The sequence below is a fragment of the Populus alba genome, chromosome 3, assembly GCF_005239225.2.
Source record: "Populus alba chromosome 3, ASM523922v2, whole genome shotgun sequence".
Taxonomy (NCBI): Eukaryota; Viridiplantae; Streptophyta; class Magnoliopsida; order Malpighiales; family Salicaceae; genus Populus; species Populus alba.
In genome coordinates this window covers 18,448,449-18,471,808 of record NC_133286.1, presented here as the reverse complement: position 1 = coordinate 18,471,808, position 23,360 = coordinate 18,448,449, and the positions used below count along the sequence as shown (strand labels likewise).

Genomic DNA, 23,360 nt, shown 5'->3' with positions numbered 1-23,360 from the left:
GAATAATGAAAATTAAATTTGACAAATAAAAAATTTAAAAGATAATGAAATTAAAATTTTCTTTTTAATTTTATAAATTATTTTAAATAAAATAAATACTAATAAAAAGAATATGGACAAACATGATCGATAAAAAAAATTTTAATTAAAAAAATAAGAGAAAAATAAATGGAAATAAAAAGAATAAGAACTAAAATTGATAGAAAAATCAAATTGTAACAAATTATAAGAGATGAAATTAAAAAAAAAACTTAAAATAAAATATACAATAATAAAAAAAACTATAAATTAAATTTGATATAACTAATAAATAATACTAACTAACTAGTACCGCAAGTAGGAAAAAACCAACAAAGCACACACATTCGATCAGTATCTTTTTGTTAAAAAAAATTGATATAAAAAAAGATAAAGAAGATATTTATGGGGAAAATAAGGATAAGGATAAGGATAAAAATAAAGATAAATTTATTTTTTAAATAATTTTTATTCTTTCTAAAATGCGAATAACAAGGAAATATATATATATATATATAGGAAATATATATATATATATATATATATATATAATATATATATATATATATATATATATATATATATATGTCCTCTCTATATTAGTTATATTCATTTTTCTAATTTTAAAAGAGAAACCAAATACTATGATACATTTTCGCTGTCAAATTCAATAGAAAATAGAAATAAAAATGGCGGCAATGAAAAAAGAGAAAGAGCAGGAGGAGAAGGATACGTGGTGATGAAGATGTAGGGGAAGGGGGGGTCCACAGAGGAGCCCCCATGAACTCCGGCTTTGCACGCGCAGTCAGGTAATTGGGACCCACGTAGAAACAGACCCCCAGCACGTCCATGCAAAAATAAAAAATAAAAAAAAAGGATTAAGAGCGTGGAATTTTATGGACCCCAAGGCTGCCGGTATTGTCTGGGAAACCGGAGGCTGCATGCTTCTTACCTTGAACCATCGACCACCGTAGAGCTAGAATCCCTTCTCTGTCAATCTGGGTGGTTGTTTTTTCCGAGAGGTGGTGGGCTTCATCATTATTGTTTCTCATAAACATGGAGCAATGCAGAGTCCACGCTTTCAAGACTTAATTTTAACGGTGTGTGGCACTGACCCCAATACACACTACAAAGTGTGTTTCTTTTACCACTTCCCGAAAACAAATGCAGAGTTGATTGGTTTGTTTGCATGTTTGATTCTTTTTAGCGACTGATCTCCTTTGTTTTTGAGATTTGTCTATGGAAAGGAGGTGCATGGATTAATTACCGAGGAGAAATAATATAATTGCTCTTAATCATTTACTGTGTCTCGCGCCACAACATGAATTAGATTTATTTTAAAAAATAAAAAATTATTTAATAATCTTATTACATCGGGTTAATCTAACTCATTTCCTAACATTAGCTTAAGATTAAACTTCATAAACGCTATTTAACATGATTTAGTTGACACGATAATTTTAAAAAATATCTTTGTCAATTGTTAAAATTAACATACAAAATTTTTTTAATTTAAAATTAAATTGTGTGATAATTGTTATGACATGACAAAAATAACTTGGTTTGTTTAAAGACAATTTAACCAATCAGTAAATAAAACATGAAGATGAAATTAAGAAAAAATGATAAGATTGATGGGAAAAAACCTCTCGACTCAACTTCCTATTAGCCTGAGTTTATAATTAAATCGTGTGAAAGTTGTCTCAGCATGATTCAATTGACTTACAGTTAAATTGAATAACTTTTAAAAAAAGATAGAGTATTAAATTTAAAAAATAATAAAATAAAAATAAAAATAATCCAGTTGACTTTGATTGATGTTAGCTTTTTTCATAAAACATTCACATATATATTAATGAAATAATTACTCCTTTTCATGTTTTATCAATCAGTTAATATTTATAAATCCATAATTTTTCATGTTACTTTATAACTTGTTTGTTTGTTTCCTATTTTGTTTACTGCAGTACTGGAAATACTTTTAGTATTTCTAAAAAGGAAATTGCTGAAAAAATAGGTGTATTAAATTTGGAGACTAATGATTATATACTGCTTTTAATTCCCTGTTGTCCTGATTGGTGCGATCGCCCTCATATTGTGCTAAGCTCGTCACTCAAATGTAGTGACTATATATATATATATATATATATATATATATATATATATATATAATAACGATACAATTAATGCTATTAATTATCATATCATTGATCAGCTATGGATGCACAAGCATCCCATTAATTAAAAACATCATGTTTTATGAACCAGCTGGGAAAATAATAGAGAAAAGTACTTTGCTCTTGAATGCCACATGAACGAACACAGATCGATGGTGTGTGAAAATAAAAATAAAAATAAAAATAATTTCTATCGGTTTTCCATAGGAAATCACTAGCAGAAGTACTTTAGCGTCAGAACAAAAAGCTTTGTTTTTACCGGCTAATGAACTTCAGTTAATGTTTGGAAGGAGGGCGGGTCTAGCTTCGAAACCTACTATAAGGAAGGATTAATATGAACATTATCACATAGATAAAAAAAAAATTATATTTTAAAGTATAATTTAATTGATCAAGTTTTGAGTTTATTTTTTAATAATTATAAATTTAATTTTTTTCAGAGTTATTAGAAACTTTCATAATTATTAACTTCAAGACCTATAAAAATTAATCAAAATATATATATGTAAATTAATTCGGATATTTATATTAATAAAAAAAAATCATGAGGGATTCTAAATAAATGCTAAAATTGATTCTGTCATCTCTTGAGAAAAATCAAGAGGCCACTACCAATGCGAATGTGAGTAGTGAATTAGAGAGAAAAATGCATCTCAAGGGGAAAAGAAAAGGAAGATAGAGTTGAAAATAAAATGGACCCAAAATATATAAAAGAATAAAAATTAAGTGGTTAGAATCAGAGATAACGCATAGGAACAGAAGTCCACATCAATTAAATAGCATAGGATTTAGAGAGAGAGATGATTAATAGGATTTTGTTAATTAAGTCATTAATTTGTACCTTCAGAAAAGGAGCTTCAAGTTAAAATAACAACTCATATGTTCAACGACGTCGTCACTTCTCCTTATAGTTTATTCTTGTGTGTGTTTATTTTTCTTCTATCCATCTTTCGTGGATATTTTTTTTAATTAGCGTATTATCTTTTAATATGTTTGATTTATTATTTTTATATTTTAAAAAATGTTTCTAAAAGACTTGAATTTTAAATGAATTATATTTTGATATTTTCGAATCATTTTAATATATTAATAAAAAAAAATAAAATTTCGCTTTCATGCAAAAATGAAGTTATAGTGTTAGTAAAAGTTGGGTTGTGAAACATAAAAAGTAAAAGAGAGAGAGAGAGAGAGAAGGGGAAAAGGTGATGGAGCTCCAAGTCAATAGTAGTGTAATTGCAAGTACCCTTTTTCGTAGTAAAATTCATAATAAAGATAAATGTAAATAATGATAGCATGGAAGAAAGTGGATGGAGTTGTCAAAAAAGCGAATCTCTGAACCAGCCGGCCAAGAAAAAGAGGCAACACAATAGACATACATCCTTTTATATACAAACGTAGGGGCTTCGAAATGATGAGGTTTGTGTGAAAATTGATGATGTGTGTGGGGAGCAGTGTAGAACAACCTCATAAATTATTAATTAAGAACAAGAGGAAACAGTAAAATAAAATATAAGTTTTTTGAAATGTTTTTGATCAAATTAATGAAGTTTGAAGAATTGGGACTCAATTTAGAATGAGTATTTAAGTTTGGGACTAAGTTAAGCTTTCACCAAACTACTATATAAATTTCAAATATGTTTAAAATAAATACGAGCTAGGTTTATATGATTTCGTTGGTTCATATCCACAAAAGTTTGAACGTAAAACGCCTCATGGCTAAACTATAGAAAGATTGTACAGATTCATTTAAACATACTCTGCTTTCGAAGAGAGTAATGACAATTACGTATATTTAAGAATATAATTATGGTTATTTTTTTAAATATTTTTTATTTTTAACAAATTATTTTTTATATCAACTCATTAAAATAATATAAAAATATAAAAAAATATTAATTTAAAATAAATAAACAAAATAAATTTTAAATTTTTTTAAAAATAGTTTTAAATCATACAATCAAACAGAAATATCTCATAGGTAATGAGAATGTCCCCAAAGGAAAGATTGTACAGATGAGGACAAACCGCAAATCAAAATGTGGAGTACCATGACGATATCCAATTGATTGACCTACCACGATAGTCTTCAAGTAAATCTTTCGAGATTTCACGCAGCTTTTTCATCAAAGATAAATGCCTTGGAGAATATTTTCATTTCAGAATATTCTCTTTGATTTCTCATAAAAAAAATGCCCACATGATGCCTAGTTGCCTAAAGTTAGCCACCGGTTACCATAACAATGCAAGAACATTTCCTCAGGGTGAAAATTGAGTTTCTACAATTACACTTAAGCCACAATTATAATTGTTGATACATGAGAATTGAAACATAGAAAAATATTTCCTTACAAATTAAATGAATCAATTCCTTTAAATTGCTCCGATAGATGCATGATTTTTCTCCATAAATTCCCGAGTTGATTCTTGTGATATGAAAGGACAACATAATTCCCAGCATTCTCTAATAACTTGTAGAATAATTGGGTTGAGGGACTTGATTGCCTTCATCTTTAGATAAAAAGAAAGTGCTTCTAGATTTATACTAGATGATCTTGCTTGCTTAATTTATCTATCACAACGAGGAAAAACACATATTATGGATCGATAGAAAATTTTCATTTGAAATTTAAGAAATGTTTTTGATAAATTAATTAATTTTCCAAATTCCATCTACCAATAATAATTTATCTATAACATTTCTTCTAATTCTATCTCAAATATACACCGATGTTCGGAAATGTTTTCTAAAATTGTTTATAACTGCAATTGAAAATTCAATTTAGAAACTTTTGGGATTTAAGTAAAATAAATTTAATTTGTCACTTAATAAAATTAAGTATGATTTTGTAACTTACATGTTAGAATTAAAAAAAAAATGGATAATTTATTGAGTACCAATTAGTTTTTGCTAATTTTATGGTTAAGTTGGGAATTAAAAAAAAAAATAAATTTATGTGAAATTGATAATGATTAAATATATTAATTTAGATTGAATAAGTCTAAATTGAAGAAATGATAGATAATTTGTTGGATTCCAATTAATTTAGTCAATTTAGAGAAAATCAAATTAATGTGTAACTAATAATAATTAGTATATTAATTGATTATTCTTGAATTGAATAAATAATAAGTAATTAGTTGGGTATCGGTTATTATCTTTTTTTTTTGTCAACTTTAAAGTTTAGTTGAAAATTTTAAAAAAATTAAATTTGTATGGAATTGATAAGAATTAGATTAAGTATGTTTCAACTTATAAAGTTATAATTGAATTATAAATTTTTAAATTGAAGGAATTGAGTTACTTTGAGATTTAAGAAATGATGGGTTATTAAGTTGTTAGTTGATATTATTAGTTGATCTGCGTAAGTTAATTGTGACTCTTTTTTAAAAAGAAGGATAAGAATGTCTATTCACTTTAAGGAGTCCCCGTTTATGAAAGAAGTGCCCCCATCAACGTCCATGTAAAAACGAATAATATTGTGTAGAAGTGAGAAGGCGTTTCTTGTAATCAAAGGGAACATGCACTGCAAAGTGTGGTAATCCAGAAAAGAGGGGTTTATCGAAAAGTTGGCCCCCTTTTCACTTTTGAACGATCACCCCGCAACCCACTATGGAGAGGCTATGCCAAAAGACTATCCAACAAGCCTGCAAAAGGGATCCTCTCTCTCTCTCTCTCTCTCTCTCTCTGTTTTTTTTTTTTTTAATCGATCCACCATCGGTGTAGACAGAACCCTACCATTGTAGTTAATACCAGTCCCTGTCACGGCAACGCAAAAGAAAGCATGTTCATGAGCTATTGCTTGTGAAATGAGAGAGAGAGGGAGTTACATTGTACATTTGTCGACGCGCTATGACCTAGTTTTAAGATTTGTTTTTACTATATATCACACCCTATCTCAGCGGTCAATTCATTTAAGCTTTATGGTACTACGTCAATTTCGAATTAAAAACATCTATCTGCTTTCAATGTATGAATTATTAACTTGGTCTGAGTTTTCGGATCAATCTATCTTACTTGTAAAGGGCGTGGAGTTTTCTGCTTTGCGTCCATGTATGTTTATAAATTCCTGACACTAAAATACAACACAACTGTGGGATACAACATTAATAAGATAAATGTAGAGGTACCTGTTTCTCTTGATCATTCGTCACTTAATTCATTATTCAACATCACCTTGATCCAATCATGTAGAGAAATATATAGCTTTTTGATTAAGACGCGTGCCTGCAGTTAAACAATTTTGACATAAGATTATAATTATTTATTATCATTCCCCCCTTGGCAATTTTAGAAGCTAAGTTCCCACAAGTTACAAGTTTCTTTGCTTAGAGGAGGATTTAATATCCTAAAAGTTGTCCATGGTGGCTCATATGCATGGCTTGCATTTGGGGACATGTATAGGCCTTACGTACCATTCCCTCACTTCTCAAGCTACATGGAATGATTGATAAAAGAAATGATCAAGTGCATGGAAATGGTTTACAGCGCCAAAAGACATGGACGTATTGGCACAAATGTCAGCTACTCAGCTCCATCATTTCATAGCTCGGTTTCTGGGATAGCTTCTGCAAAACTTTTGTATGAACTGGTTTCTTTTGTTAGGATACTATATATAGTTATTCTGCTTGATTTTAAGTGTTAATAATAATGATCCTGCAAGACAAAATTAATAAACCCGGTTGCTTGCTAATCAGTGGACAATCTCGCTCAAATTGGAACACAGCAGTGCACAAAAGTTAGTCATCCACAATCCACACTGGCGTAGCTTGTTTGGAACTAGGAAAAGGGTTTATATATATCAATTCATTTTCTGTCAAGGAATTCCAGTATATATTTGTAATCAATTGAAAAATCATCTAATACATATAAGTTTTTTAATCCTAAATTGTTAAGTTATATTTTACATTTAAAGTATTCTGGTTATTTGATTGCTCTGAAAATTTTAATTTATAAAAAACATAAAAAAAATTAAACAGTGTTGATAGTACAGAATATAAGCTTGGAATTATAAGAACAATACTAGAGTTCGGATAGCTAATATTAAATTTAATATCTGATTTTTAAAAATTTAAAATTCTTTTAGTTGATAAATACAAAAGAACTCGAAAACATCCTTCTTCTTTTTTATTGGAAAAGTATAATTCATTAATAACCAAAAAGAGTATAAATATAATATAACTTGAGACAATTTTTATGAAAATAAACACTTGGTATATTGAACAATACGTATTGATTTTTAGGATAAATAACCCATTCACTTCATTTCACTTTGGTTTCTCCGAACTGTCCCTTTTCAAACTTTTCATGATATCTCACAAGTCAAGGAATAACCTACCACCACAATTCAAGTTGATAGTTAAATACGTTCGAGTAAGAGCATGAACTCTACCTTACACATAAGCCTTTGATCTTCCGCTATTGGATGAAAATAACGCTTATATTATAATAAAGAATTAACCTTGAATTCAAAAGTTTAATTTGTCAAGACAAGATAAATCCTGCATTTTTTCCTTAAAGGAATAAATAGTTGTATTTGTTAAACAGCTGGTGGATAGTTGAACTAGCACTTAATTTATAATATGTTGTTTTCAATTATTCTTTTAATTGAATTTGCTTACTATTTTTTTAAAATATATATAATATTAGATTGAAGGAGAAATATAGTAATGATTTTTGATGCATTCGAATTTCAATCTAGATTTATAGTTGAAAACAAAATTATTTATTTATGATCGAATTTTTACGAATGATTTGCATTAGAAACTCCTAATTGATTCTAAGCACTTAAGTGTTCGAGGTGATTAATAAGTAATTTTCCATTTTTAGTTAACCAACCGATTTGAAACTACTTCTCTGCCTTGCTATTTTTCCGATTGCAATAAGCTCGATCTCGCTAATTTCCAATTACCAACAGCAGCTGTCTCTTGCAATTTGATTAGTCATTTTATTGGTAGAAAAGGGAATGTCTTTTCAACAACTGTTGCCAAGATGTTGGCAAATTCAAATTTATAATATCTTTGCAAGAGAAATTGTGCGGTTGGTAAGTAATTTAAAATTCAAAAACGACACGCCCTCCCCTCTCTCCTCTTATTTCTTTTTTTTTTTTTCCTCCTAAGCAGCTCTCTCTCTCTCACACATTTTCTACAACCATCATCGAGCACCTATGAAAGCACCCGAGCATCGTAATAATGGTTAGATTATGTAGAAAACTCGTCTGAGTAGTTCAAAATTAGTTTTTTTTTTTTAATCCGCGGCGCAAGGTTCGGGTTTTTTTTTTTTACCTAGAAAAAAATGTAAAACTATCAAGCAGTTAAAAACTTGATATAAACAAGATATTTTTAAAATATTAAGATAACAATGATATTTTTTAAATAAAAATATATATTGAGACAATGTTTATGGACATTTTGTGCAAGGAACCTGTTTTATAATTGCTATTATTATATATTTAATACTTTATTGACCCGTTTTAGGAGTATTTAAATTTAATTATATTTAACTTCTTTCATGGATAGCATTTAGTTGTTTTGAAAACTACTGGGGGTGTATTGTAAAATATAAAACTACAAGAACAAAAATCAAATATTGATGAATCTTTTACATCAGGCCTTGGGGCAAGACTGAAGTTTACTCTGAATTCCACGATGAAGAGATCGAAGAACATCATCGTGAATTCTTTTTGTTTCATTTCTGAAAAAATCTCTTTCCTAGTAGAATTTTTGTTTTCGTTTTGCGGGAACGGTGGTACGCGATTGGTAATTGCCTGGCTTATCCAAGCTAATTATTACATGGAATTACTCTGTGGTCCTGTTGATGCAAGGCAGAAATTCACAAACTGTAGTGCATAGGGGGTTATAAAATCGAGGAGGGGTGAGCTTGTAAGGTTTATATGTGTGTGTGCACGCGCGTACTTGAGGTTTGACAATTATTGGCCATGGCTCAGGTTTCTGAAGCAGAGCAGAAGGGAAGTACGCACATGCATTCAAAGCCCGAAGACAAGCCTTTGCTCCTCTGTGCTCAATTACCTGCACTTGCCCGCCAGACGCCATGCATACTCTCTCTCTCTCTCTCTCTCTCTCTCTCTCGTTTTCAGCAAATTTAAACCCCCCACTTCTATTATCCCTAGCTTCTTCACTCACATGCATGGACTGAGATGGGCACTCATTGTTCCACATGCACATGCAAACAGAACTCTTTCTCTCTCCCTTCTTCAGAGTAAACACACGCAAATACAGAGACATGCCTACTGTATTGACTAGCTATATAGCTTCGTAGGTGGTGTGGTTTGTGTATTGTGTTTTGGGTCGCACTGTAGAGGAGTGAGTGATGATGATGGTATTCATGATGGCATGATGACGAGATTAAAAGCAAAATTACTTTTATAATTATACCTCAATTACTCCATCTCCATCTATTTAGTAGTGGGAGGGGAGAGACGAGAACCAACCCCACTTTTCTCTAATGGGAACATGCATTAGCATATTGAAAAAGTTATTGTTGATTGGTCCCCGCTTTGTACGAAACTTGAAATAATTTCCGTGGACTCTGATACATGAAATCATCTCTCTTTTGTGTCTTAAAAGTAATGAGAGAGAGGATCCCATGCATGATTATTACGTATACACCAATACATATGCTTTGATATATATATTTCTTCCCTTCCTTCCTTTCTAAAGGCGGAGTTTGATGTTTAGACATTGGTTGTTCTCTCTTCTCTTCTTTTGCTGCCTTTAATTTTGTTCACTGATGATGCGATGCAGTCAGTATATCCTTTGCGGACCCAACAAAATACCCTCCCCACCTTTTGCAAAAATTAACTCTCTCTACTGTTGGTTTTGTACTGTGTCGTCATCGCCATTGATTTTCTTTGCTATAATAACGTGCAAATTAAGAGGTGTTAATTTGCTAGTTGCAAAACTCTCAACTCTCATCGCAACAAAAGAGGGGGGGCCGGGGGGATTCTTCTTTTTTGTAGGGAAAAACAAAACGGCTAATGGAGAATCTTCTGACATTGCACCAGATATCCTGGATTTATGTCCAGGATTAATGGTTTCATACATAGTGTTTGCGGGAGCGTCTAGTTTTAGTCCCACTTTAGGTTCGAATTATTATGTCCAATGAGGTCAGTAGGAACTCTAGTCAATAAATAATTTAAGTTTCAGTAGGATCTACATCCTCGTTGAGAAAATAGGGTGCATATCATGAGTAGAGCCGAATAATTCCTGGATAAAATTATAAATAATGTTTTTTAAAAATATTTTATTATATATATATGTATGACAAGAATAACCTTGAATAATTTTCATTTTGTACTTGGGATTTTTTTTGTTAGGTGAAAACAGTTTTTATTTTTTAAAGTATAATTCACAGATATACTTTACTTAATTTTGAGGTATTTAGCCATTGCCCATTGGCAAGTAGCTGTTATAGTTTAAGCCGGCTTTGCATATCATAATTAATTTAACATATATATGCAATGTGTTTAAATAAGACCTAATTAATGATTAGTGAACTAGACAATTACTCCATCACTTAAAAATTGTTGGCCCATCTGATATTGGAGGATGCTGTGTGACTTATGATTATTAACCTAAATGAAATTCACAAAGTAATATATCTCTTTTAAAAACTGGGATAAATTTCAGGAGGTATTTTCAATATTGCTAAGTGTGCACATGCAATATAATTTATGTGGTTCAACTATATATAAACATATGAAATGAAACTTTGGGGAACTTATCAGTACCGCTTCATATTCTTGAATCTTGAGGGTGAATTTTAGGTAGAAAAATGTCACTATTATTTCCCCTTAGCTTTCATGCTTTTGTTCCAAGCTCAAGTCATTCAATGCCCATGCACTGTCAACAGAGGTTAATTAACTGTCTTACCTTTACCTCTTCTGTATTTGGAATGGGATGATATATAGTCCCCATTGGAGTACACAGTCAGATCCTTAAAAAAATCTTTGAATTTGATAATTGAGTTCAAATTCCATCAACATTCTCATTCTGTCAAGAAGCTAACAGTAGCAGGTTCGAAACCGAGATATCATCTAATCTCAATGTTACTACAATGTTGAAAAACAGCCTTAACAATACTCCATCTATGCATAAAAGAAGTAGGGTTTCTGATCTAGGAGTTTGAGATATAGAGCTAGGTAGAATTGTCTCATCAATGAATATATATAGCATCATTCCACTATAAAAGACCAGGCACGCAAAGTAATCTGCTTTTCAATAGCTTGCTAGCATGTCAATATATGTAATCCCATATGGAGTATAATTCAGAGTTTCAGTTAGAGAATTCGTTGATTGACCACTCTTTGAAAAGCGCCTTTGTTTGTTTCTTTTGGAAAACACAAGAAAAGGCATAAAATTATTAGTATTCTGAGAGAGAGAGAGGAGAAAAGACCATGTTTGATGGTCTGAAAAGCGAATTAGCAGCTTTTCAGGAATGAAGAGATCAGGCTGCTGCCAAGAGAGCTCCTTGCATCGAACCCCATTGTTCCATTTAAAAATCACATAACTCCTGTCAAGCTCTAGCAACTATACTATATGAGTATAAATGGATGCTGAAGCTATGGGAGTGTGCGTGATGTATATGCATTTACATTGTGAGAGAGAGAGAGAGAGAGAGAGAGAGAGAGAGAGATGATTATAAGAGTCCCGTACAGTACAGTTGTTGCAGGGAGGGTGGGAAGCACATGCTTATGCAAAGGAAAAGCCCACGTCGTCGTGTGCTTTTCGATTCTCGGGTTGTGGGGAAACACCATCATGCATGCCGAAGTCCCCAGTTAATGTTATTTATTTCTAATAATTACCTCTTAATTAACAGCACACATACTCTAATTAATTCCTTTCTTTATCCAGTGATTGTTTAACATCGTGTTACAGGTACTTTTTAACTATTTTTTATTTTTTTTTATATTCAGCACATTTAAATTATTAAAAAATATTTTAAAATTAAAAAAATCTAAAAACAAAAATTATCTCACGGACCGTAGCTAGTATCTTATGTTTAAATTGACAGGTAACGTCATTATGCCATTCCACTAGCTCGTAAGGCTGTTCGCAAAAGCATTCTTTGAACACATCTGGGAATGTAATTTCGATAGAGAGATACTACTTTATATTAAACAATGGTAACGTATATGTTTTGCGTTTAGTAAAAGCAATATTAATTTCTCTTTTTTTTTTTTTTGGTTTTCTGTAATAGCATTAACTCTGTGTTTTTCAAACCCGGTGCTAATTAATTAAATGTGACATAAATTGATTAAAATTGTTTCTAACTAATTTTCTTTTTCTCTCGGAGTAAAGTCATCCATGAAGCCTTTGCAATAGCTTAGATTCTTAAATTATACATGTCCTGAGTTTTTTGGGAATTAGGAAATTGCTTAGTATCCTTTAATTTGAGTTTATTTAGCAGTATGATTAATGTTACTTTTCAAATAATTTTTTATATTAAAATTGATATTTTTTTATTTTTTTTTAAAATTATTTTTGACATCAACATATTAAAATAATTTAAAAATACTAAAAATATATTAATTTGAAGTTAATAAAAAATAAAATAAAAATTTAAATTTTTAAAAATATTTTTAAAATATATAAACAGGCTTTCATCTAGCTAAGCTAAGTACATAAGAGTTGTTTTATGTCCGTATGCTTCAAAAGTACATCAACATATCTCTTGACGAGAAAAAAAATATATATGTATTTTTAATTTACTAAAGAATATATATATGTGTGTGTGGCTTGAGGAATATTAAATAGAAGAATGTGATGGATGGAATAGAACGTACCAACTGCATCTTATTAATTTGAAAGGGTAAGACGCGTGGAATCTTTTCAAGCAAGGGACCAAAATGAATGAGAGACCGGATCGATGGAATCAGTCTTTTTTAGCTGTCTGATTTCCGCAATAATCCTGATTGTATTGTAAGTTAGTTGTTTTTTAGATAACGTTTCTTAGGGGAAAAAAGATGGAGACATTTAGGATCATATTTTCTACATCCGGCTCTGTTTAAGGTTTGGATCCTAAATTTTAATCAAATCATTAAATTTTGATCAAATTTTTTGAATTATTTTTTTTAAAATTAAAATGATATTTTTTTAGTAAAAACAAAAATACAAAAATCAACGAGTCACAACCAGGTTTTTGACCGGGTCTTACCAGGTTAACCATGTTTTTTTTTTTTTTTTTTTCAACCCAGCCTGATTCTAGTTTCGGATTGGTTGGATTTCGAGTCGATCTCTTGGACCGAATCAAATTTAAAAAACATATTTAAGATTATTCGAGACATTTGTTAGGGGGTATGAAAAAAATAGTCAAGATATTTTTTTTGATTTTAAACTGCAATTTTAAACTTGATATTTGATGTGTACATAAACATATTCTTAAGTAGATATATATATATATATATATATATATATATATTTGTATGTTATTATTTCTGTCTTTTTTAATAACCGTGAAAGACTTAACAAGCAAAGCATTATTAAAAGTTGATTAAAACTCCAATATATCTAATCCTCCTACTCCTGCTATTGTGGCTAAAAAGGAACTTTTTCGTGATATTCTAAAAAGAGCGAGCCTTTTTAGTCATTTTCTCCTTGGAACATGCCCTAAAGCCTAAAGGTGTTAATTAGCTGGATGACCCTTCCAAAAATTTTATTATTCTTATTCCTATTCCTTTTTCCTCATTATAAAACGGCTAGAGCATAATATATTTCGTCGATTCTTGATTTATAAATTAAGTAAAAAAAATATTACCCTTCGACCACCTTAAGAATATAGTATAAAAACAATAAATATTATGGAGTAGCATTAATATTTTTTAACATAACTGACTGACTGGCCACCATCTCTCTTTCTTTTCTTTTCCTCTCTTTTCTTTCTCTCTCTTCTGCAACTATTTCATCATCTCACAAGCTTCCAAACAAAGAGAATTAATGGAAAGTTGCAAGTTTTATTCTCCTTGTTGTCTTTGGATATGTTTACGATGATACATCAAATAAAAACCCTTATCTGGTTAATGGGTATCTCTCTCTCTATTGATTCCATAATTTTAGCGCATACTTATGGCAACATCAACTATAGATCCCTCTTCCCAATATAGTCGTTCTAACACTTATAATCAGTTTGGAAACCTTCTTCATATCCATGGCTTACTTTGAGATCAAGAACAAGAATCATCATCATTTATATAGGCGGTTTGGGTTTCCAGCTTCTCCTTGGATATGACCATGGTTCCTGCTCAAAGTCTTTCTAAACAGCAACAGCAACAGCATCAGCATCAAATTTGTGATGGTGGTTATTTTGGTGAGGATGTCCGTACTTTTAAAGAGGGCCTTGGTCTTATGAGCAGATTAGAAGGTTATGACTCTTGTGTTAGCGAAGCTTGCTTATTAGGATCTGATCTAGTGGTGGCTAATATTCCCATGGCTGAAGATGAATCAAGAACTAACAGTCTTAATAATGAAGCTGGCTCAAGCTCAAAAGATGTTCAAGAAGAGAGACATGAAGGGTGGCTCCAATTGAGTATAGGCGGTCACACAACAACAGCAACACCAACAAGCCATGAGGGCAAGCACGATCATCATCATCATCATCATCATCAACAACAACAACAACAGCAGCAACAACAGCTAGTACTTGATTCTACAAGTAGAAGAGGAGGGTTGATAGAGCTTGATCTACTACCAGGTAGCAGTAGTAGAGTTTCACATCAAGCGAGGCCATTGAGTAGTCCTGTTTTTCACGTTCCTGATTTTAGAGCTCCTCCAAGGCCAGTCCCAAGTCATGTCACTAATTTTAGCAATACATCTTTATTCTTTCAACACCATCCAGCAGCAACTAGCTCAACCTATCCTCTTCATCAAGAGATAAACTGGCCATTTAGGCCTATGTTGCCCAATATAGCGACCGCCTCATCTTCTCCGCCATCCTCTTCTTCGTCTTTGATGCCATTGGGGTCCTATTTTTCGCGTCCGTTCCAAGTAAATAGTACTGGCATGGATTTTGCAGGACCGAGCTCCGACTTTAAAGTAATCGATCCTCCAAGAAGATCCCATTCTGGCATTTGGTTTATGCTACAAGCGTCTCAAAATCAGTAAGTGCAAAAGGAAAAGAGAAGACAAACGAGAAGCACATAGAAAGATTAGCCCCACCATTTTGTTTTTGTTTCTTTCTATCTTTTGTTTTCCTAAGTTAACTTTCAAATGTTTTTTATATCCAATTGGCTGCTTTGTAGTGATTTGTTTTTTATGTTCAAATTCAGAACGAAAGAACCCTTCTTGCCGCAAATATCCAAGAGCTACCTGAGAATCAAGTAACATATTTTATCTTCTCTACCTTTTCTTTTCTTTTCTTTTTTGTCTCTTTTTTGGTTCCCTTAATTTTGGGGGGGTTTAATATCTTTTTATATACTAATGGAATTGAAAATCCTTTTTGTCCATAGATATAATTTTTCTTTTTTGTTTCGATATTTGAAACCTTAGGGATGGAAGGATGACAGTTCGGTTATTAATGAAGTATCTGGTTAACAAGCTGAGACTGGATAGCGAATCAGAGGTATTTACATTTCCTTTTCTATTTCAGTGAATGCATAAAAGTAGTAGTTGATGGTACTGTGCTTTCTATCTTATCTTGCATATCTCATTTACCTAAGATCGGCAAGGCACAGACAAATAGAAGAACCAAAAATAGGAAACAAGCATATCTGTTCGAATTACTAGTTTTAATTAGACGAATATAGACAAGGGTGGTGTTAGAGAAATGACAGAAACAGCAGAGCTAAATGCGTTTCTCTAGCGGTATTTATTGTGTCTGATAACTTGATATTTAGGTGAGAAGTATATTTCTAGGTAGCCATCTTCTCTTTTTGTATCATCGGGCCATAATCTATTCTTGCAGGGATCGATGGTATAAGAACAAATTAAAATGTTTGTCTAAACAAGGTGTTGAGCCTTCTAAACTGGTCATGAATGCGGTGTTTAGTTAGTTATGGATGTTTTCCTAGACAAGATTGAAGAGGTGTAGGGTTTAAGTGTATTAATTTAGAGATAATATAGAGAACTACCTACCACCTTCTTTCCTATGACCACCAAAATAAATTGAAATCATGAGTAGCCTTTCATCCTTCACAAACGGGATTAATCAGCACTATATATTATTTTAGACCACAACATTTATCTTACTTATGAAAGCCATGTTTCAATGATATTAGATCTCCCACAAATAACGTATATGTGCAACAATAAAGTGAAGTAAAGCAGTACTATAACACTTAAGCATCTAGGATGGGTTGAAATGCAAAACCTTGGAGAAGAAACCCTAGCCCCTAGCTCGTTTTCTCGCTCTTTTACTCCTTTATTGCCTGTTTTAAGATAAAGTACTGCTCGGGAAGTCCGGAATTGTCTTGGTAAATTACACATAATCGAGGGTTAGTGGCTTGTTTATCTCTAAGAATTGAATACCGTAGAGGATTTGTCTTTAGTATCTCTATTGATACTTAGTGATATTTGCACTGTTAGGAATGGGATTATCGATAATTTCTCTGATTCTTACATCTTTAACTATTAGGAATGGGATTATTGATTACTTATCTGATACTTGTATCCTTAATGATTAACAAAACTCAAATTTTCCATCATGCAACGAAGAAAACTGCACTGGAGAAGGGTAATTGATATAGCTGAGAATTATTTCAGTCAGTATATTAAGGATCAAACATGTCCTAATTAATAAATAGATTTTGAATTAATTTCCTATATATGTTATCAAAAACAAAAAAAAAAACTCATTCTAAATTGAGTCCCAATTCTTCAAATTTCAATCTTTCTGTTATGATATTGGGATGCTGTAGGATTAAGATAGACTTATTTAGTCAATCTTTCGGTTCTTTAAAAAAAAAAAAAAAACATTTCGCCTACCCAATGCACTACGTGCATTGTATATGGAACAATCATATACATATTAAAAGGTGTATAGGTCTTACATGGAGCAAGGCAAATAATTGACGTATGAAAGTACCGGATATATATATAATAGATTAACTTTGTATTTTTTTCATTATTAGGGACATTATTATATACGATATAATTTGTGCATGGGAGGCATCATTAAAGGCGATTTGAGTTTTCATATCATATATATTCATTGCAGGCATAATTTTGTGTCCATCATTTACACAATGCTTCTCATGCACACTTCACAGAATACCCACTAGCTATTTCTTTCATTATTGCTATATATATATATATATATATATATTAGCATAAATCAGGCTCCTTACAAAAATTAATTGAGTATTTTTATGAAACATGTTCAGATACAAAGGTTTAATTGCTTGAAATTCGTGTTTCCTGATCTCTAACACATATTTAATAAATATCTTTTACTATATATCCTTAAACGCATTGAATATCGCTGGCTCAAAAATGCTTAGAGCTTCCATGAATCATATATGGAACGAATCATCTTCAATTTTAGGTAAATTGCAAAGTGAAGTTTTTTTTGGGAGCGTAAAAAAGAAAGCGTGCATAGCATGTAAATTAAAAGGGGGGCTATTGATCTATAAGCACCTATTTTCTTATGCATATTATTTGATAAATATTATGAGGATGTGGATTCTTGTTGATATACATGACAAAAATTAATCTTAACTATATATAATTAAAATAAAAGTTCTTAGAAAGGACATTTTTTGGCACATATATTTTTTAGATCGGATTAACTATTCTGCAAGCTCTAGATAAAATCCTTTCCAGCTGCCAAAAAACTCTAGATAATTCTTATTTCAAAATTAATAAATTTAGAGAGAAAAACATATCTGTGCTGTGCCAAAGGTAGATTTAGCATAGGGATAGTGGAATTATGTTTCATAGACAAAATGTTCTCTCATAAGAGTCTCATAGAGTGAAATGAACCTGTGATCTTATTGTTTGTTGTTATTTCAATTCTGTCTCATCGGAAAACCATCGACTTCCATTGCGTATCGCAATTATATACTCTATGGAAACTTTTCCTAGTGCACCCAAGACTGCCTTCTTATTGAAATATTGCAGTATCGTGCTGATAAACCAACGGGAGATATTAACATTTAAGGATTCATGATTCGCACTAAATAAAAGGAGCTAAATTTAATAAATGTTGCTATTCATACCTTGCTGGTTTACTTTGAAAAATTCTAAAGGCTAATATATAAATATTGTAAAGCTTTACGTCGAAAACGAATTCTGAATTAATTCAGCAACATTTTATTTGATTTAAAATGGTGTGTGCATGCATGTTTTACTTCAGTGTTTGTGTATTAACTGCTAAAAACTGCAACTTAATATAGAAATTAGTAGCAATACACTGTACGCGTGCCTGTCAAGTGCTTTCACTGCTCTGTGTTACATACAAGTAATTAAAGAAAAACTAGAAAGAACTCTAATCCATAAGGGAAAACATTTAGTCATAGAGCTTGTCTTCGGGCAGTAACTTCTCCATCGTATAGTAAAGCCAAAAAGTTGAATAGAAGAAGTTGAGTCATGTGGATCAATTAATAGTGTTCTTCTAGTACATGTTCGATCTTGCGCTGAAAAATTTCTCCAATTTGTGTTGATGTTGGTGCGATTTTCATCTCATCATACCTCTTTTTTTTTCCCTTTCTGATAGAAGACGATTACAATAAAAGGTAGTGCGTGTTTACTTGATCTAGCAAGAGCCATCCATTCTCCCTTGACTTCTACGGCTAGCAATGCTTAGGTTTGTTTCTAGGGTAACATACAAGAAAGAGAAGAGGATGTCAAGACGTATCATTAAAAAACTCGAACCTGGATGGATATATATATATATATATATATATATATATATATATATATATATAAGCACGTAGTGTTAGTTGAGTTCTCCATTCCTTGTCCTAGGTGGTTATTGCATACAGCATGTTTATCTGTTGTCTTCGTTACCTACAGCACATAAATATTCATAGGTTGTAACTTGACATGCTCAAAGTTCCATTTTGTTTTTATATATAATGTAGTTTTGAGTATAAGTTTGTAATTAGGTCAACCCTTATCTGATGATTAATTTGGATCATGCCCATATTCTTTTTTTAAAAAAAAAATTGATGTTGCTTTCTTGCCATGCCATGCCATGAAGCAAGGAGATATATGCGGTTAACACGATATCTTATACACAACAAACCAACCACCAAAAACCATCCGAACTCTTCTTTGTCTCTTTCTAGTCTTGAATGAGAGAGAGAGAGAGAGAGCATCCATCTGTTTTATATTCTTACCTAAGCTAAAGTACACACCTAATCACTAAAAAATCATCCATGTTATAAAGTATTGTTGTTATCTAAGTAACATGAAAAATTCAACATTCTTCTTTGCTTTTATAGAATTAGAACCGTTTCATGTTAATCAAACCAGATAGTTGGTATACATAGGCTGGTCAACTTAACTATGCCATCGATTTGGCGAGTTCCTCTTGGTGTCGGATCGATCCACCGCCCAAGAGACACATTAATAAAACCAGTTCCATAAAGTTTCTTCTAGGAAGTAATCAGTTAATGCCGTCCAGAATATGCAAGCCATCTTCTTTGAACACAAATATGCATGCAACGAAGTACTCAATGATTTAACCTTTTCAAGTGGGTGTGAAAGACGAGGTCGAGCTTATAATTGCATCCGAGGATTACAATGAGCCCTGGCTAGCTCTGCTAATAATCCGTTTTAGCGTAATTTAAGGAGTCTGTCCACACAAATTAATCAGTTTAGATTATTACCTATGTGAATCTAGATACTCACTTGATCATGATAACTTGTTTTCACACACACACACACACACACACACACCCACACCCATATAATCAATACGTGAGAAAGCCAAAAAGATGTCTTCATGGTGGAAAGTGTTGCTTCCTTTTTGAAAACTCTTCAAGCTAGCATTGACTTTAAGATATGTATAAAATTATCATCAACTTGGATGTGGGTTGTCCTGGCTTAGTTGACACTTGCTAACATAACAAAAGGGGGGGTTGATACTAGCACATCATATGAAATCATATCGTAGGGCCTAAAAAACCACACGTGGAGCATGTCATCATGGAAAACCCCCTCTCCAATCTGCATGCGTTACCTCTCCCCTTCGTCACGCTTTCGCTTCTTGCAGCTCAGCTTTTACCCCCCCCCCCCGGCCCTCTCCTTTTCCTTGGGATTATTGTGCTTAAAAAGACCCCATCATCAAAACACCTTAAGTGGTGCGCTTTGATCGAACCATAGACGACCCCATCTTCATCATCGCCATCATCATATCCCTCTCTCGCCAACCACAAGAATGAACTCCACTAAATGAAGAAAATTTTAAAAAATCCTTTCGTATGTTTTTACGTCGGAGGAAAGCAATGCATGAGTGAATAATCCACAACAGAATCATTCCAAGTTGTTGAAAAAGAACAAGAATAAAAGGCATTAAAAGACAGATAAGTCTCCTCCACGAAAATAAATTCTTTGTAGTTGGTGAAATCACGGTATGCATGCAAAATAAATTAAATATTTAATCCTTTGTAATTCTCAACAAATACCTGTCAAACAAAGGGTTGTTTGGACATGTTTTATCTTGCATAGATCCCAAGGAAGGAAAAACCAAACAATATATTAGTTCATGGAAGAATATTGACCGTATGATATCATTAGGGCTATTTTGTTGGTCGACTAAGCTACGTGAAGTAGACGTGCATGACATGAGACTGATGCATGGTTAGGTTTTATTGAAGCTAAAAACAAATCTTATTTATTTGTTTATTTTAATTTTTCCGTGGTTAGCGGGTCCATTACAAATTCTCCTTTTAGACTATGGTTACCGGTTAGGTTATAAAATCTTTGATGGTGTTTTATATAGTATAATAATAAAAATAAAAATAAAGTCTAAGCGCTCATGATTTTGGCTTACGAGCAAAGTCTAGGTGGGTCCCGTAATGATTAAACCCGGGCAGTGTTTGAGTCGTGGGTGAGGGGACGGGCAGCCCAAAAGGGTGGGTTGTCATGGCTGACCGCTGACCGAGTAAAAAGAACGGAATTTTAAGGGTAGAGCAGACGTTACAAAGATATACATGTATGGGGCCATGGCAAAGACGTTACCTAGTGACAAAGCATGACTTCAAAATACATCTCTTTTTTTAATGAATATATATATATATATATATATATATATATATATATTGAAAGAAAATTATGAATATTCAACTTCATATGATGTTCTCTTATTGAATATTTAAAATAAAAAAAAAACTATGAATCTTCAACTTCAAAATGCATCATAAATATTTATTTATACCTATTTGAATATCTCTATTTTTATTTTTTTTTGTGTTAAAAAAATCAAAGTCGCCATTAGCAACTTGTTTGCATTAATGTGCATAGATGCTTGCATCTTTCGTTACTTCCAAGTGATGATTTTGGAGTTACCTAGCTAGATGCTTACTGTTTTTTTAATTATTATTATTATTAGGGATTACAAAATTAACTTAGAAGCACACGATCAAGAAAAGAATTGATCTAGACGTAGTAATTTCTAGCTTGCTAGACCAATCGACGATTAGCAGTCGTGATGCTCTCCCTTGTCAAACAAGAGGAGAGAAGGAATCGATCGGCATGTTCTTGTTTTGACTATTTAGTATTTAAAAGTTAAAAAAAAAACAATTAATAATTACAAAGAAACAACGATATTCTTCCAATATATATGCACGGTGATAATGATGAGTAGGTATCATTACAATATCAAGCCCTTAAATATTTTTTGCTTTCATGCCTATGTGTTTAATGTAATTTAAATTATATACCTCGGCTAGCTGGCTAACGTGTCGTGTATTTTGGTGCGTGTGGATGATTATGATTTGATAAAAGCAGGTAGAGATGACGTGTAGAGGGCAACAGCTTCTTCCTTTCTTGACACTGCAGCATGTTAGGGATAACATCTGGAGCCCCAGAGAGGCACTCGCTTTGCTTCCAGAATCCTCAACCTCGGATCATGTCATGGTGCTGCACTATGGTAGAACTGCTTAAACGAGCCCCCAGAAATTCCTCGCTAGTTAATCCTCTCTCACTTGTATCGTTGTTAAGTTATCCGAACACTCTTTCTTCTTTTCTTTTCTTTTTTTCCGGCTAATGGGCTCTGCTATTTATTTTTATTTTTAATTTTTAATTCACTTCTCTAATTGGAGAAAATAGTTTGGAATACCCCGAAATGATGTTTACAATTTTGGGGTAAATAACATAACCGAAAATGTATTTCCAAGCTATGCGGGCTTGATCGATATTTAATTAAAATTGTTTTGTTAACGAGCACAAACTCCATCGAATACATCCTTTTCTTTATGACTTGTTTTCCTCGGTAAATCTTTTTCACATCTTTTTTCTATCCCATGATCCTTTTCGAAGGCCGTGCTGTCCAAAATACTCGTTGTTAAATAAAGCTTGACCGAGGACAAGTCTTAGCCCGGTTAGAGCATAAGCAACTTGATCCTACAGCATTCTTGTCTTGGTATTACACTGGCGCGCTGGGCTTGCTTGCATGTCAACCCTCCCCAACGTCGAGGATTGCTGACTGCGACCGAACTAAAGGATTGGAAACAGGCAAGAGGTGTCGTCTTAAAGTCAGAAAACCACCTCCATAATGACGCAGAACAAATCACAAGGAGAGAAAGGCGAAGGCACATCCACCCCCAGAACTCCAGTAGCATCCCCCAAAATATAGCAAACGTCAGTGTCAAACTGATACATGTAAAAAACCATGTCAAAGCACCGATTCGGTTCCGAATTCCTAGTCATTCCCGCACAATATACACAGAACTGCTACTCAGCTTTTCCAAATTACAATGTGAAGTCTCCATAGGTTACAATTGCAAATATTGAATATTGCTGAAAGCTTAATAATTTACAAGTTTCATCAACAGAAGACTTGGTACTGATTTTCAACTTCACTTCATCTTTAAACTGCTAAGACTCCACCCATCAGACACTTCGGATGCTCACCTGGACCTTAGACTGTAGAGGCTCCCCTCCACACGAGTATAATTTACTATTGGGGTAATACTAAGGATGCTTAGAATTTTTGAAAACATTCCGTACTGAACATGCCACATCACCAAGTAACGTAAAAAATTCCAAGCA

The 23,360-nt window shown here is 32.4% G+C and overlaps 1 protein-coding gene across 2 annotated transcripts; it reads left to right on the top strand.

Annotated features, from left to right (window-relative positions):
• Positions 1-14,047: 14,047 nt before the first annotated feature.
• LOC118054438 (uncharacterized) lies at positions 14,048-22,334 on the top strand. 2 transcript variants are annotated; one of them, XM_035066032.2, is made up of 4 exons: positions 14,048-15,307; positions 15,476-15,526; positions 15,696-15,768; positions 22,098-22,334. In XM_035066032.2, the coding sequence occupies exons 1-4, from the start codon at positions 14,436-14,438 to the stop codon at positions 22,251-22,253; spliced, it is 1,152 nt and encodes a 383-aa protein (XP_034921923.1). In that variant the 5' UTR covers positions 14,048-14,435; the 3' UTR covers positions 22,254-22,334. The 2 variants fall into 2 exon arrangements, with proteins under 2 accessions (XP_034921923.1, XP_034921922.1); XM_035066031.2 differs by having other exon boundaries at positions 22,095-22,334.
• Positions 22,335-23,360: the final 1,026 nt, after the last annotated feature.

Bases quoted from the DNA above. Each gene is read 5' to 3' on its own strand.
- LOC118054438 (XM_035066031.2), top strand. From the start codon at position 14,436: ATGACCATGGTTCCTGCTCAAAGTCTTTCTAAACAGCAACAGCAACAG. The intron at 15,527-15,695 runs GTAACATATTTT...TTGAAACCTTAG, and splicing joins AAGAGCTACCTGAGAATCAA to GGATGGAAGGATGACAGTTC. The intron at 15,769-22,094 runs GTATTTACATTT...ATTTGATAAAAG, and splicing joins GACTGGATAGCGAATCAGAG to CAGGTAGAGATGACGTGTAG.